The 16,139-nt window shown below is 40.4% G+C and overlaps 1 protein-coding gene across 1 annotated transcript in view; it reads right to left on the reverse strand.

The window, feature by feature from the left end:
• The window catches only part of LOC102187632 (aldehyde oxidase 1), a 69,996-nt gene that overhangs the window by 45,898 nt on the left and 7,959 nt on the right, over window positions 1-16,139 (reverse strand). Inside the window, exons 3-14 of the mRNA XM_005676339.3 lie at window positions 14,746-14,842; window positions 12,908-13,016; window positions 10,944-11,070; window positions 8,703-8,764; window positions 7,484-7,573; window positions 6,786-6,866; window positions 6,093-6,237; window positions 5,303-5,395; window positions 4,075-4,226; window positions 3,777-3,870; window positions 2,003-2,112; window positions 847-1,031 (exon numbers count right to left, since the gene is read on the reverse strand). Coding sequence (XP_005676396.1) covers window positions 847-1,031; window positions 2,003-2,112; window positions 3,777-3,870; window positions 4,075-4,226; window positions 5,303-5,395; window positions 6,093-6,237; window positions 6,786-6,866; window positions 7,484-7,573; window positions 8,703-8,764; window positions 10,944-11,070; window positions 12,908-13,016; window positions 14,746-14,842 — 1,345 coding nt within the window. The remainder of the gene's footprint in view (window positions 1-846; window positions 1,032-2,002; window positions 2,113-3,776; window positions 3,871-4,074; window positions 4,227-5,302; window positions 5,396-6,092; window positions 6,238-6,785; window positions 6,867-7,483; window positions 7,574-8,702; window positions 8,765-10,943; window positions 11,071-12,907; window positions 13,017-14,745; window positions 14,843-16,139) is intronic.

Genomic DNA, 16,139 nt, shown 5'->3' on the forward strand with positions numbered 1-16,139 from the left:
AGAAACCTATATACTCCGTGGAGTCGCAAAGACATGACTGAGTGGCTAACACTTACTTACTTAGACACCTTACATGTATTGATTCCAGAAGACATGTATTCATATCTATGTATTCATATCAGTAGAGAGTGAAGGACAGGGAAGCCTGGCGTGCTGCAGTCCATGGGGTCCTAGAGTCAGACACAACTGAGCTACCGAACAACAACAATGTATTCACCCACTTAATCCTCTCAGCTGCCCTATGAGGCATGAGATATGATTATTCCCCTTTGACAGATAAGGAAACTGTGGTACTGTAAGATTAAGTAAGCTTACTGAGATCACATAATTTACAGGAGTTGAAACGAGATTCTAACCCAGGCAGTGTGGCTTGATCAAGATCATCGTTTTAACCATTAGTTTATTACTTCTGAATGGTAATCAATACCTAGTGAAGGCTTAAGAAATAATGGCTATATCTATAGTCAAGTTATTACCAATAGAAATAAACAGCCAGGTATGCAATACACTTAGCAAGTTATTGTAAAACAAACTCCCATAATGAATCTTTCATAATGATAAATTATTCTCTCACAATAAAGAATCCAGATTTACTCATTTTGTTTACTGTGTCTCTATATCAATACTATTGGGAGATAGGCACACACACACACACACACACACACACACACACTCACACTATATGGTGCCCACTTCAGGATTCACTAAGACACATGGAAATAATCATGAAATCTTGTTGGAATTCCAAGTCATTAAACAGAAGGGTGGTATTTTTCTTCTTGTAATTACATGTCACCATAGAAAGAGCCACTTGGTTCCCTGGAATCTCAGGACATGATTCCATACCTTCCAATGAGTTTCTGGCAGGAATTCTTTGCAAGGATGGTGGTTGGACCAACACCTCCATATGCAATGGATAACTCTCTGATGATGTCATCTCCTTTTCCGAAACACACTCTCATTCCCGAATTAACTATTGCGAGTGCATTCTGTTGTCGCTGGGCTTGTCGGAAGGCTGACACAAACTCCCACTGAAAGCAAAAGTGAAGTGGCACCGGTAGAAACACACTGAGGGACAACTGTGCACCAGGCAGTCTGAATGCACTGCCTCACTGGCTCCTTGCTACACTCTCTTGAGCTGAACTGTGTCCCCTCAAAAGTGACATCTTGAAGTCTTAGTTCCCAGTAGTACCTCAGGATGTGACTGTATTATGAGTTAGGGTCTTTAAAGAGGCAATTAAGTTAAAAATGAGATAATTGAGGTGGGCAATAATCCAACACGGTGGTGTCCTCATAAGAAGAGGAAATTTGGACATAGACACAGAGGGAAAACCATGTGGAGATACAGAGAGAAGATAGTTATCTACTAGCCAAGGAGAGAAGCTTCAGAGAAAATCAACACCACCAACACCCTGATATCAGACTTCTGGCCTCCAGAAGTGAGAGTGTAGTTAAGCCACTGAGGCTGTGGTTCTTTGCAGCCCTAGCTAGCAAAATCATATACTTTCCAAGGCAGGCTCGATCCTTCCCATTTACAGATGAGAATCCAAGGCTCAGACTGATTCATTAGGCCTGAACTAGGATTCACTCTTGAGTCTGACTCCAAAGCCCTTCTTCCTACCACTAAGTCCTATTGTAAATTTATAGCTTCTTCCAAACCTCAAGGTATAAGTAGAGGAACAGTTTCAAGTCTTACTTGTGACAAAGCCTCACCGTACAAAAAATTTTTAAAAATTTGTAGGAAGGTAACTTTAGAACTTGGTTTCAATGAGGGGAGGTACGGGGGGAGGGAGAGAGAGAAGGATGGAGAGAAAAGCAGAGTTAAAGGTCTCCTGATTCTAGGAATGATGGAGAGTACTTAATACAAGTGAAAAATATTTGCAGATCCTCATATTCTCCACTACAAACACTCCACACCTTTTTTTTTTAACTCTCTTATATGGTGCAATTAACAAGCTGTATGCTCACAGGTAAAATGAAGAAATTGAAAGGACAGTCTCACCTTCTTTGAATAGGGGATGTTCACTGAGATCAAGATTTCTTCAGGCTTAAGATCGGCACTTGGGCACTTTCTGAGAAACTGCTCATTTAAAGGAATCTGCCGTTTTCCTTCTGTGGAAAGAAAGAACACTTTCCTTGGCATCTGTTTTTCATTAAACAATCAAATTCCCAAAATTTGGGAAACAATTCTACCAAATACAGGAAGCTGATTAGGAAAAGAAGTGCTCTTCCCTTGTTTAAAAAGTCTTTCACCATGTAATGGTGTCTTGCAGTGCTTCATCCCATCTAGAGCCCATCTTTTTTATTTTTATTTTGCCTTTTTTCTTGATTATAAATAAAAATATCTAGGTGAGTAGCCCGAGGTCAGGCAGAGAAGGACCTTAGGAATCACTTCCTGAACAGTACGATTTATTTTGAGATTTGTGAGAAGAAAGAAGATACTAATATCTCTTTTGATATTCTAATCAAGTCATTCAACAAACATTTATTGTGTATAATCAAGAACTCTACTCAGTACAATAGTGAATAAATTGCCTTTAATGAATTTTTATACCAGTGAGATGTAGTCTTAATTGTTTCTATCTTTTCTCAGCACCTAAAGAATTTCTGTTCTTTAATCAATATACCGGAGGGAGGAACTATTTAAAGCTATAATGAAATAGGACTTTGGGATAAAAACTAAGAATCTTTTGATGTTTATATTTATATCACAAAACCTAATTCTCCATGAATGATTTTTTTAAAGGATGTTACTTAAGTTGATAACTGAATATACATCTTTTTTAAAACTTTATTTTTTAATTGGTGGAAAATTTTGTTTTGGTTTCTGCCGTACAACAACATGAATCAGTCATAATTATATACACATCCCCTTCCTCCTGAGCCTCCCTCCCCTGCCCCAATCCTATCCCTCTAGGTCATTGCAGAGCACCAGGCTGGTCTCCCTGTATCATTTAGCAATTTCCCACTAACAATTTTACACATGATAGTGTATATGTGTCCACTGACAGATGAATGGATAAAGAAGTTGTGGTACATCTATATAATGGAATATTACTCAGCCATAAAAAGGAACAAACTTGAGTCAACTGTAGTGAGGTAAAAAGTAAGTCAGAAAGAGAAAAACCAGTATCATATAGTAATGCATTTATGTGGAATTGAGAAATACGGACTGATGAACCTAGAACAGAATTATACATCTTCTTCATTAAGATAATTTTGTGGTTTAGATGCTATGAAGAGTTGGCATTTAACAATGCAGGTAAGAGAAAGTTAGTATGTATTTTTAAATTAAAAAATACAGATTTTTAGAGGACCAATTAAATCTTTCTAATAATTGTTGACTAAATTGAAATGAAAGAAATAAATGAAAAAATCTTAGACTTAGTTTTCAAAAACAAAACTCAAAAAAGTATAGGATGAAGCTCAACCAATGTTCAATAGAAAAAGACTTGCAGGCTTCCATCAATGACAGCTCAAGTATGAGCCTAGAGTTCTTGTCACTCTTCAGATTACAGCAGGACACTAACCAACACTGGTCAGGCAACCAGCATAGGAAAATATCTACCAGAAGCCTTCAAAAGGAAGGAGATGAAGACGTTAGGTGCATGTACAATTAAGACCCAACTGACTGACTTTCCAAACATCTGAAAAGGGAGATGGAATTATAATAAAAAGAATACTAATTGTCAAAACTGGGCTTCCTATAACCCCGGAGAGGCAAAAGAAGAGGAGGAACAGGATTTAATAAGCCCCAGGAAGGAGGTGTCACCTACCTTTTGACAGCAGGTTGAGGGTACAGTTGCCCACAGCCAGGAGGGGGTTCAGATCTGAATCTGGATGCCTGCTCACTATGTGGCCCCCTAAAGACTTTTTAAAATAATGGGTTATTTTCACTCCAGTTGTGAAATTATAAAGACACAAGTGGTAAAATAAGAACCAAGCTTATTACAAGAATCAAAGCTTTGGAAAACTATTCTTTTTGTCTGTTCTCAAAGAATGAAAATGTCACGATTTGATAGGAATGGTCATTCAAGGGGCACACACTAGCTATTACTGTCATCAAATACATACAGCCATATTCCTGATCTGGGGCCCAGCCAGAGTTCCCAAATGTTTCAGGAGAGCGTGATACATCTGTGTCTTCTCCTCGGGGAGTTTCCGGGTCACATTAGCCAGGATGTCCTTCATCTCAGCCAGGCTGACAGCAGCACCTATGGTCAGCCCTGAAATGGAATCATTTGCAGAGAACACAGTGTGATCACTGCTGACCTGGAAATGTCCATTAGATTTTAGACAGCAGATATGGGATCCTTATGCTAGATACATGTTGCCCTGCTACTGGTGGTCATGGTGGTGATGGCAGGAATCGTGGTTGGTAATGGAGGTGGGCTTCCCAAGTGGTGCAGTGGTAAAGAATCCATCTGCCAATGCGGGAGATGCTAGTTTGATCCCTGGGTTGGGAAGATCCCTTGGAAGAGGAAATGGCAACCTACTCCAGTATTCTTGCCCAGAAAATCCCATGGATAGAGGAGCCTGGCGGGCTACAGTCTGACAGGTCGCAAACAGTTGGATACCACTGATCCCACTGAATACACACAAAGGAGAAGTTAACAGTGGTTGCAATGGTGGTGGTGAAGGAGGTGATGGTGTTGGTGACAGTGGGGGTGACAGTGGTGGAGGTGATGGAGGCTAAATTTTTTGAATACTCATTGTGTCAAGCACTATGCTGAATACTTTACAGAATCTTCTTGAATTCTAACAAAGATTTGAAATAGTAATAACCCCATACAAACTGAGGTTCAGTTAAGTATCTTGACTAACGTCTTTCAGTTAATATATGACATAGTCAGGAACTGGACTCCAGAGCCAGACTTCAAACTCACATTTCATTGCCTCTCATCATTGTCATTACATCAGTTTCCTTTATTGAAATGGAAAAGCCAGTTTGGAAGCTGCATAATACATAAACTTGCTTTGGTTATCTACTGTGCTTCTGGAGAGCAAAGACTCTCAACTTTATTGTTTATCCAGCACTTGGTATGGTACCTTTCACTGAATAATTGTTACAGTTCCCTGAATTGCAGACATAAAAGTTCTTCAGTGAAAATCTAACTATTCAGACAGTATCTCCTCTAATCATAGAGGATTCTTCCCTGAACTTCCTCCAGAATGCGATCACCTTACAAGGGAATCTCTCTGTATATTATAATCATGAAGATCTCTTCTGCATGTCTACTGAGCAAAGAAATAAACTGTTTAATGCATTTTAACTAAGAAAGGAGGGATCCTGAGGACTCACCATTATCTGTATAGTTTACAACACTCAGTTCTTCAATTCTATCAGGAGAAATTATAACTGGGTGAAAGATGCCTTTAAATTTCATGTCAGGGCCTGAGGATTAGAAAAAAAATAAGTAAACTAGGATGAAGGGGGGCCTAACTGCCTTTTAATTTTTGAAATTGTGATTAAAACTGATGTCCTTAGAACATATAAAAATGACATCTTTCTATAGCTCTGTTCATTGCTAAATCACATACATAGAAAAAGGACAGACAGAATTTCACTAAACTTGTGAAGCCTTCTGTATTTGTCAGTGTTAAAACTTGGCTGACACATCCAAGTCGTCTTGGGGCATATTCAGAATTCTCCTTGGGAAGACTTCTAGGAGACTCCTCCAAGAAGCAAGTAGTCAAACTGAGTTTACAATGGACACAACAGAAAGACCATGTCACTGCAATTTAAGAAAACCTACTATATCCACTGAGACACCACTAAGAGAGGAAATAGAATAATTGCAAATCCCAGCCCCAGATCAGACTCCACATGGAAAGACAGGACAGCTGTGCTGACTTGTTACAGAGCAGGACTCTGGGGTTCAGCTCTGTGTACTGCTCCGGTTAGAGTGACAGGAATTCACTTATGTAATAGAAGCTGTGCAAGTCTCTTGAGCAATCCTCAAGGGAAGTCAAGCATAGATGATTTAAAATGTTATTTCAGACTGCTTTTCCCAAGAACATGCATATTTGAGGTTTTGCTCCCTGAAGCCCTTTTCCTGTTTTCTTCTAGGAAGCTCCTGGTTTCTACGTACCCACAGAGGTGTTCCCCATGACAACAGGGGCCTGGGGATACTTGACTTTGGCTTCTAGAAGTTCCTTCAGGGTCATTGGGGAAATCCACGTCATTCTATCACTACCAAAAATCCTGGTCTTTTGTGTTTTTTTCTCAGCCATTGTCTATTGAAAAAGCAATAAAGATTCAAGATCATCTCATGATAACATTTCCATGCTTCTGCTGTCTTTATAGGAACAAGGAAAGGAAAGAGAGAGCTCTTTAAAAAATAAAATAACAGTGACCTAAAAGTAGTGTTTACTAGAAATCAGAGTATGGGACAAAAATGTGACAATATTTCACTCCTTCTGGAGACTATATTTCCTGTTGGTTCTTTTATATCTTAAAAGAATCTTTTTCAAAGTTTAAAAATACTTTGCATATTTAATTTCATCAAAACACTTGATGGAAGAACAAAACTCAGCAAAACTGGATGAAGAAAACATGTCTAAACCTCCAGACGCTGTCATTTCAGGGCATTTTGTAATAGATACTATCTGCTGATTATTACAATCAACTGTTCCTCCCTTAGTCTCACACTCTTTAGACTGGACTGAGAATGGCAGATGGATACTACCTACTTGCCAATCAACTTTCAAGAGGATCCATAGCAAATATCCTTCACATTTCACCATGAATTCTTCTGGCATGAGTTCAACTTTGCCTTACTTACCATTAGCTCAGGAGGAAATATCAGCTCTTGAGTTGGATCCAATGGCAGAAACTCCTCTTCTGAGAAGAGTTTCAGACTTGTCTTAAACAGAGAAAGTACCAGAAGTTATTGGCATCAGGCAGTTCTCCCTACTTTAAATCCTTTGTGGAATGAGGTCAGAAGAAGATAGACACAGAACAGACAGACAGAAAAGCCCGCTGACCAGCCATGGTACCTGGGCTCTAAGCCAAGGGCTCTCACACAGACCAGGTTGCTAGCGACAGTGCAGCTGCCGGTGGACCCCCAGCCCTGCACATACTCCTTGGGGTCTGGGGGAAGCGGAGGAGGCAGCAGGCCAGACACAGCTGAGAACCAGAACCTTCCCCTGAACGTCCAGCCACCTCTCTTGTCTCTCCCTGCCCTTCCATTTTCCCTAATATCTCCACTAGAGAGAAGACTTGAAGCACTTTTTTTTTTTTTTTTTTAAACTGAGAGACACTAAGAGATCAGCGTGTTTTCCCTCCTGCAGATAGTGGTAAGTGACTGAGAGTAACGTCTGGAGTGAGGGATGAAGTTGTTAAGATGGATGATGGAGTGAGAATGGGGGAGAGGACGTGCTGACACGCCTCAAAAACTTGCACAGCCATTTTTCTTCCTAAAACTAAGCTGGTCTCTACTGATGTCCTGGAAAAATCTTTAAAAATTTACGTTTCACTGACCTCATTTCCTTCCTCAAATTCTGGTAATCCATTTATTCCTTGATCCAAACAGCAAACCCCATTTTCTTTACTCTGACAGCAGCCAGAAGTCTAGTGGGTGAGAAAAACAAATAACCAAGAATTTATTGTTGATTCTACTAAATATTTTTTCAGCTTTATTGAGCTATAATTAACAAATAAAATTATATATATTTAAAGTGTACAATGTGACTGTTTGACATTACATTATAAGTATATTTTGTTAAATGATGATCACAACTAGGTTAATTAACACATCCATCACCTCACATAGCTAAAATTTGTGTGTGTGTGTGTATATGTCTATTTTCTTCACAACTTTCAGGTACACAACACAGTATTATTACTATAGCCACCATGCTGTAAAGATCTTATGACAAAATCTGGCACATAACAACAATGGTTGATTTAATATTTTATTAGCAACAAATAATTTATTATTAACAATTTATCAATAACTTGGTATTAATAATTTATTTGTTGGTAAAATATTTTATTAATAATAACAAGTATTATTATTATCACTCTGTTCTTGTGATGCACTATTTCATCATGTAAATTCCAAAGCTAATCTCCTGTGCCTCCTTTCAATGGTGTTTATTCACCGTTGACTGAGTGCCTACTCAACTGACACACTGGTGAAGCACCAAGCAGACCACCTCCTGGTGAAAAGACGGAAGAGTAAATGGGCAATTGCACCAGCGTACGGCCAAGGCTGCTGCAGGGGTGTGCTCAGGGGATACAGGAGCACCAGGATGGGGTACCTGACCCAGACAAACGGGTCAGGAAAGATCCCTCGGCACAATGAACAATGACCAGTGGCCAATGTCAAAGTGCTCAGGTGCTTACCGTGCGGTTACCAGGGCAAGCTCAATGAACCAGGGTAGGCGCCCTGCCCAAGATCAAGTGACAGACAGCAATTACAGACCTTGAGATAAGAAGTTTTCCTGCATTAGTGGCAATGGGCTATTCTTCTAATCACATCTGCTGCTGCTGCTGCTGCTACTAAGTCACTTCAGTCGTGTCTGACTCTGTGCGACCCCATGGACGGCAGCCCACCAGGCTCCCCCATCCCTGGGATTCTCCAGGCAAGAACACTGGAGTGGGTTGCCATTTCCTTCTCCAATCACATCTGCTACCCCCTACCATTTTATTTAACCAGGGAAAAAATATACTCAATAATGTGTTCCTTTCTACTCACTTTACAGAAAGTCTTGCACGCATCGATTATGGGCCTGTATCCAGTGCAACGACACAGGTTACCTGAAGGGGAAAAACCCAGTATTGTTAATCAATGAATCTAGAAACAGGCACAGTTGGCCAAGAGATTGATGGGAATAAGGACCCCACCCAAGAAAGAAGTGCTGTTTGACATTTCAGTCCACCAAATCCACCAAATCAAATTTTTTCTTTTTGTCAACAACTTGAGATATTTGGCTGATAGTCTTGTGGCAGGGTCTAACAATTCAGCTATTTGTATTTTCTCTCTGCAAACAGTTATTATATACTCTGCTTGTGATAGCTGTTCAAAGAACACAGTGATTTCAAGTCAAAAACTGTTGGTATACAGCAATATTTGGGGGTTGATTTTCACAACCCAAATGGTCATCAACAGATAATTAGATTAAGAAGATGTAGTGTTAAAAACAAGATGTGGGGTGTGTGTGTGTGTTGGAATATTACTGAGTCATAAAAAAAGAATGAAATACTGCCATTTGTAGCAATGTGGATGGACCTAGAGAATAATATGCTTAGTGAAATAAATCAAAGACAAATATTATACAATATAACTTATATGTGGAATAATAGAAAATAATACAAAGGAATGTATCTACAAAGCAGAGACAGACTCACGGACATAGAAAACAAACTTGTGATTACAATAGGGAGAGGGAAGTGGGAGGGATAAATTACAACTATGGGATTAACAAAGACAAACAATAATATATAAAATACAGAATCGATAAAGGCTTACAGTATAACATAAGGAATTTTATCCATTTTCTTATAACCTATGAGAGAATGTTGTCTGCAAAAATACTCAATCACTGTGCTCTACGCCTGAAACTAACACAATATTGTAAATTGACTGTACTTCAATTAAAAATTTTGGTTTTCAATATCAGTAAAAATGTAAAAAAGCTAAATTTTGATATTTAAAAAAAAAAGAGAGCGAGCTAAGCTTCAGTTGCTAGAAAGGTCAAAGGTTTTATATAGAAGCAAAGGCAGTTTTTAAGCTGTAGAAGCAACGGGTACACAATTTATTTACAATAAATCATTAGGCCAGCATTTCTCTACAGTGGTCCATTTCCCATGTTCTCCTCCAACCCCTAAATCTAAATTCAAAAAACAAAGCCACTGAAGCAACCTCTCTGGGCTTGGATCTCAGGAATCTTCATTTCTAACATTTTCCCGTGTACGTCTCAAGCTCCCTAAAACTTGAGAACCTCTTGTCACTTGTTTACATCATAAATGGCCATGAGATCAAACGCATAGTAAGACCTAATAAGGCCAAAGACCAAAGGACAAATAAGTCCAGTTTGTGTCTTATGCACCATCTCTCCTTTTCACTTCTGTTTAGTCCTGTCTTCCCTGGAACACTTCAGCAGAGGAATTGAGCACATGAGCTTTAGGCCCATGTAATACAGCAGAGAAATAAAGTCCCTGGGAGACAGAAGACAAAGAGCCAAGGAGGATATCACCTGAAATAGCATCTGGAAGGCTCTTATTCTTTAGAACTGTTCAGTCAGTTCAGTGGCTCAGTCGTGTCTGACTCTTTGTGACCCTATGGACTGCAGTGCGCCAAGCTTCCCTGAATTGTTCAGAATCTTGATAATGAAGACTCCTCCAAGACCCAGCACCAGCTCCACACACACACACTGAGTTCCCGAATTTGATAAACTAGCTCCAAATAAAGGCAGTTCTTTGAAATAAGTATCACGAGAAGATGTCAGTCTCTTTGATTTCATGTTGCGTTCATTAGGAGCCCTCTGATAATACCGTCCTGAGAGCACCCACCCCGGTAGGAGGGAACTGGAGATAACTGAATTCCTTGGAGGGTAAATGAATAAACTGGTGGTGTAGTTATTATTTAAATAAGCAAACAATAAACGAGGAGACCCTTATAGATTAAGAGAGACTTGAGAAATGTGTCAGCCAAGTGCAGTATGTGGGTCTTGTCTGAAACCTGATTTGAACAAACTAACTCCTCTACTTATTGGTGGTATAATTTTTAGTAAATTACTCTCTAAACCTCAGTTTCTCCATCTATGAAATGGGAGATAATAATAGTGCCTACCTTATAAAGTTATCATAAAGAGTAAATGAAGATCTGTTTATACAGCACGTAATGCAGTGTGTGGCACTTGGTAAATGTTTAATAGCTATTATCAGCACCATCATTTAGAAACTAGAAATTAAAGCACACACACATATAACCTACCACCAAGAGCATCATTTAGCTGACTCAGGGTGGGCTCCGGATGGTTCCTCAGCAGCGTGTACATGGACATCACCATCCCAGGGGTGCAGAAGCCACACTGTGTGCCATGACACTTGGCAATCCTCTCCTGCAAGCACAGAAACATTAAAACGTAGAATCTTGGGCTCGACCCTGGACCTACTGAATCAGACCCTGCATTCAAACAAGATCCCTGGGTGGTTCACAGGCACATTAAAGTTGGAGAAGAGACCCCAGAAAATCCTTCTCAGCCTTGGTATCTCTCCCTTTCTTGGACTGGGGTAGCCATGACTGATCCTCACCAGCTTTTTGAGCTTCATTCAAAAGTTCTCAGCCTTCAGAATTGCAGGGGAAAGCTTTAAAATCTCCAAGGCCCAAGCAGCACCCCAAACTATCTGACAGAATCTCTTGGGGTGGGTCAATGACACATATTTTTAAAAGATTCCTGAGTATTTCAACCTGTAGTCCAGAAGGGGAATTTCTGAGATAAAGGAAGTCCTTCAAATAAATGAACTGAATTATCGTCAAGTAAAGCCCTAACTGGGGAAGGGAATGGCAACCCACTCCAGTATTCTTGCTGGGATAATTCCATGGACAGAGAAGCCTGGCGGGCTACAGTCCATGGGGTTGCAAAGAGTCGGACACGACCAAGCAACTGAGCATACAGCCCTAATGCTTTGCTACTGCTTCAGTCCTGTCCGACTCTGTGCGAACCCATAGATGGCAGCCCACCAGGCTCCCCCGTCCCTGGGATTCTCCAGGCAAGAGTGCTGGAGTGGGTTGCCATTGCCTTCTCCAATGCATAGAAGTGAAAAAAGAAAGTGAAATCACTCAGTCGTGTCCGACTCTTAGCGACCCCATGGACCACAGCCTACCAGGCTCCTCCGTCCATGGGATTTTCCAGGCAAGAGTACTGGAGTGGGTTGCCATTGGAATTTGTTTACAAAGTGCTATCGTTAATCCAAACAACAGTCACGAAGGAAAGATTGCTTTGATTTTTTTTCCAAATCTCCCTGCCTCCCACCCCAGCCTGTTCTCTTTTGAGTCTAACTTCAATGGTTCAAGCCCATTTTGGAAGCCGTTGTCTGGCTACCTTACTGCCAGGAACTGGGCAGCAGGTACTAAATGACAGTGTTTTCATGCCTCCAAACAGCCAAGCCTCACAGGCATATTCAGGCAGAATCTGCTCCCTCTAGGTAACAAGGTTTCATAGAAAATAAACCAAAGCCAAGATTGCCTGAAGAATATGAAGCTGGCCCATTTTCTGCTCTGTGACTATCTTCCCCCTCTCTTTTCCTTTTTGTTTTTTTTTTCCTTCCTCTCCTCTCCTCTTAAGTGATACTCATTATCTTAGACAGAAACAAGTAGCAAGAGCATCTTTCTGGGCAGCATATAAATAATTGAAAGAGTCAGGAATCTGAGGTGTCCTTTCACTTCAGGCAAAGTTCTAACAAGGAGCATCCTTAGGAGAAAAGCCTTACAATTCATTGACAGCTACCATTACATAGCTTCCAAATAAGCCCTAAATTCAACAAATCTTTTTGGTAGCTGAGATTTTCATTCAGTTTTAAAATCATGTTACATTTCCCTTTATAGAAAAAAACCAAGATTTTATCCCCCAATGCATAGATGGTTCTCTTTTCTATATAAGTTTGGAAGATACAAAATGGACAGGTCTCATTTAATTAGAATATAGAAAACAACCCAGTGATGTCAAGTTTTTTTTTTTTTTCTTTTTAGGAAAGAGGTCTCTAGTCTTAAAAAGTATTTTTCTAACAAGTCAGTCACATGTCCCAAGTTTCACTCCTGCCTCCCGCTTTGTGTCATCTGTGGACTATGCCCAGGCAGCAGGGCCCACAGCTCTACTGTGTTAATTTCAGGAACTCATCGTGTGATTAATGATTTTCAAGGCACAGAAACCCTATGAAGAAGAGGCCCTCTCTCACCTGAACAGGATGAATCCTGGTCTTGCTGCTTCCTATGCCTTCTACTGTGGTGATGGCAGCCCCATACAGAGAACAGATGGGAGTCAGACAGGCGTTAGCTGGATAATGTCTTCATATGAAAAAGAGAAGCACAAATTACATTGTATCTAGTGGGAAAGCAGCGCCTCCAATATGGCAGGTTTTATAAGATATTCCAAGCTTTGCATAGACATTTTGCCCTTAGTTAATGGCCATTTTGTAGAAGACAACTCTGAGGGTCAGAGTGAGTTGCTCAGGATCACAGCTGGAGTGTCAGATGGGATTCAAATTAGGCCTCCAATTCTAACTCCAGAATAGTTTCAGTAACTGTTTTTTGTTTTTTTTCTTTTCTGTTGATGGAGGGGCTGACATTCGTTTCTCTAGTCACATGTGACAATCACCTGGAGCACATTCCATCTTCCAAGCAGATGCCAGGCCAGGGGTTGCTTGGGCAATAGAGTTAACTTGATATTTTGTCTCAGAAGAAGAAACAGAGCGTGGAACACAGAACTCCTCAGCCCCACAAATCTCCTGCTAGAAAATATCTAACTCAAAAGGACTCCTAAAATGTTCTCACTTTACCAAACAAAGTAACAGACGGCCAACAAATACGTGAAGCAAAGGTTCAACCTCAATGACAATCAAGAGAGTTTCAAATTAAGCAATGAGAAGCCGTTTTTATCAAAGAAAATGACAACCGTTTGTAAAAATTGTAATACGCTAAGAATGCAAAGGTTTGGGAAAATGGAATTCATAGACTGCTGAAAAGAATGTAAATTGACAGAACTGTTCTGAGAGGAATCTTGCTGGAAGCCATAAAAATTTAAAGATTCACTCATCCTTTTACCCTCCAATTCCACCTCTATGGATCTATCATCAAGAAATCATCACAAACATAAATATAAATATACATAGACATATGAGTGCTCACTGATCCACTCCTTTATAATAGTGAAAACCAAACAATAATCTAAGTCAGCACCTTTTGGTGACGGTGATATATATGATAGCACATATACAGCCACTAAAATTATATTTATTATTTTGAAAAGATATTCCTAAGAAGTGTAGCAACGGAAGTTTCTAAACTGTACATGCAGTATGCTTCCATAAATATATACACAAAAGAAAGTCTGGAGGATATTAGTAGTAGCAGTGTTAGTCACTCAGTCGTGTCTGACTCTTTGCGACTCCATGAACTGTAGCCCCCCAGGCTCCTCTGTCCATGGGATTCTCCAGGCAAGAATACTGGAGTGTATTCCCATCCCCTTCTCCAGAGGATCTTCCTGACCCAGGAATTGAAACTAGGTCTCCTGCATTGCCGGCAGATTCTTCACCGTAGTTTGAGCTACAGGGAAGACCTTAGAAGGATATTATTCACTTTTAAATAAATGTAAACATTGAGTGCCTACTATATGCTAGGCAGAGTGACCAGGCAGTGGGACTGATTAGTGGACAAGACAGATAAAATCCCTGCCTATGTAGAGTATATCTTCTCACCGAGGGACGATGGGCAATACATATGTACTTGGACAACACATACACACAGCACACACGATGAGAAGTACCATGAATACATTAATAAGGGAGCAGGGAGCTGCAGAGGTGAAACGGGGCATGGGCATGGGGGAGGTGATCAGGGAGGGCTGAGAAAGCAACATTTTTGCTGGAACCTGAATGGTTTGATGCCCATCATTGCATTCCCAGTGTTTATCACAGTTCCTGTCACACAGCAGGTGCGCATATTTACCAAAGGAAGGAAAACAACACAGTTGAAAGCTACAAAAATTCAACCATACGTGGACTTTGCAGCAAGGTACCTTATCTTCTTGGTAATGGGGTTATATCGTGATATCATCACTGTGCAGGCACCACAGCCTCCCCCTCCACAGCCATATTTAGTTCCTGTGAGTCGGACTGGAAAAGCATAGTTAAAGATAATGTGTCTTCCATAATTTTCTTTGTAAAATAGCTCTGACCTTAAGAGACAACATCAAACATTCTTAAATGTACACTTGTTTGATACTTATTAATCAAACGACGTATGTATATCTTAGCTGCTATTATTTATAATCTTACAAATTCTTGATTTTCATTTGTGTGTATGTGATTTTTTGTTTTTTGTTTTTCTGACTACAGGGCACACGGATCTCAGTTCCCCAACCAGGGACTGAGCTTGTGCCCTCTGCAGTGGAAGCCTGGATTCTTAACCACTGGACGGCCAGGAAAGTCCCCCACTTGTGTGTTATGTCTAGTCTCCTTCTTTTTAAGACAGCTGGACCTCAGGTTGCCGAAAAGAGGGCCAAACTTAAAAGAAGGAAGAGTCTAGACATATCAACGGCCTTGAGGATTTGCAGGTGTGAGTACCTCGCATATCTGTTCTTTCCTTATGTGTGGCTTTGATGATATACAAAGTAAAATGTCAAAGTGTAATTAATTCTTAGAATATTTGTGTCATGTTATCCACATTTGCTATATTTCTGTTTCTCAATGCAGGAAACTGCTAGTTGTTTCCCCATATCTTTTCTCTTATTCTTTCTTGGTAATAGAAATGCTCAATTTCGAGCTTCACATGTGGTTGCCTGGAATAAAAAAGGTACATTTTTTATCCTCTTCTGATGCTTGGTGGCATCATTAACAATGTTGACCACAGAGATAGAGGCATAAATGCTCTGTATAATTTCCAGGAAGGAAACATCCTCAAAGGGAGAGGGTTGCCCCTCCCTCATCTCTTACTTCTTCCTTTGTGCTGGAATTCAGATATGATGGCTGGACCTCAGTTAGTCATCTATGACCATGAGGAGAAAGCTTCAAACTGAGGAGGGTGAAGCAGCAAGACAGAAAGCCCTTAGCCCCTGATACTGCTGTGACATTGTTCTATTCATCTGGATTGACCTACCTTCAGGATTCCTTTATGTAAATATCACAGCCATGAGAATGTGCCTCAACATAGAGACTCCCTCCAACATAGAGGAAAACTGACCAAGAGACCCAGCTGCTGCACTTTGATATCTATCACCCCACTTTTCATCAAGGTCATGACTCCCATGGGCTGCTTCCCACTAGCGGCTTTGCGCGATGGAGATGTGTGGGAGTCCTTGTCAACCACCCTCAGTGGCTTTGATGAATCTGCCTTGGATTACATGCAGTCTGAGACTCCTCCACTCAGCCTTCTCTCTCTTTGTTTCAGGTCTAAATCTTCTCTAACTGCCCC

The sequence above is a fragment of the Capra hircus genome, chromosome 2 (assembly GCF_001704415.2).
Source record: "Capra hircus breed San Clemente chromosome 2, ASM170441v1, whole genome shotgun sequence".
Taxonomy (NCBI): domain Eukaryota; kingdom Metazoa; phylum Chordata; class Mammalia; order Artiodactyla; family Bovidae; genus Capra; species Capra hircus.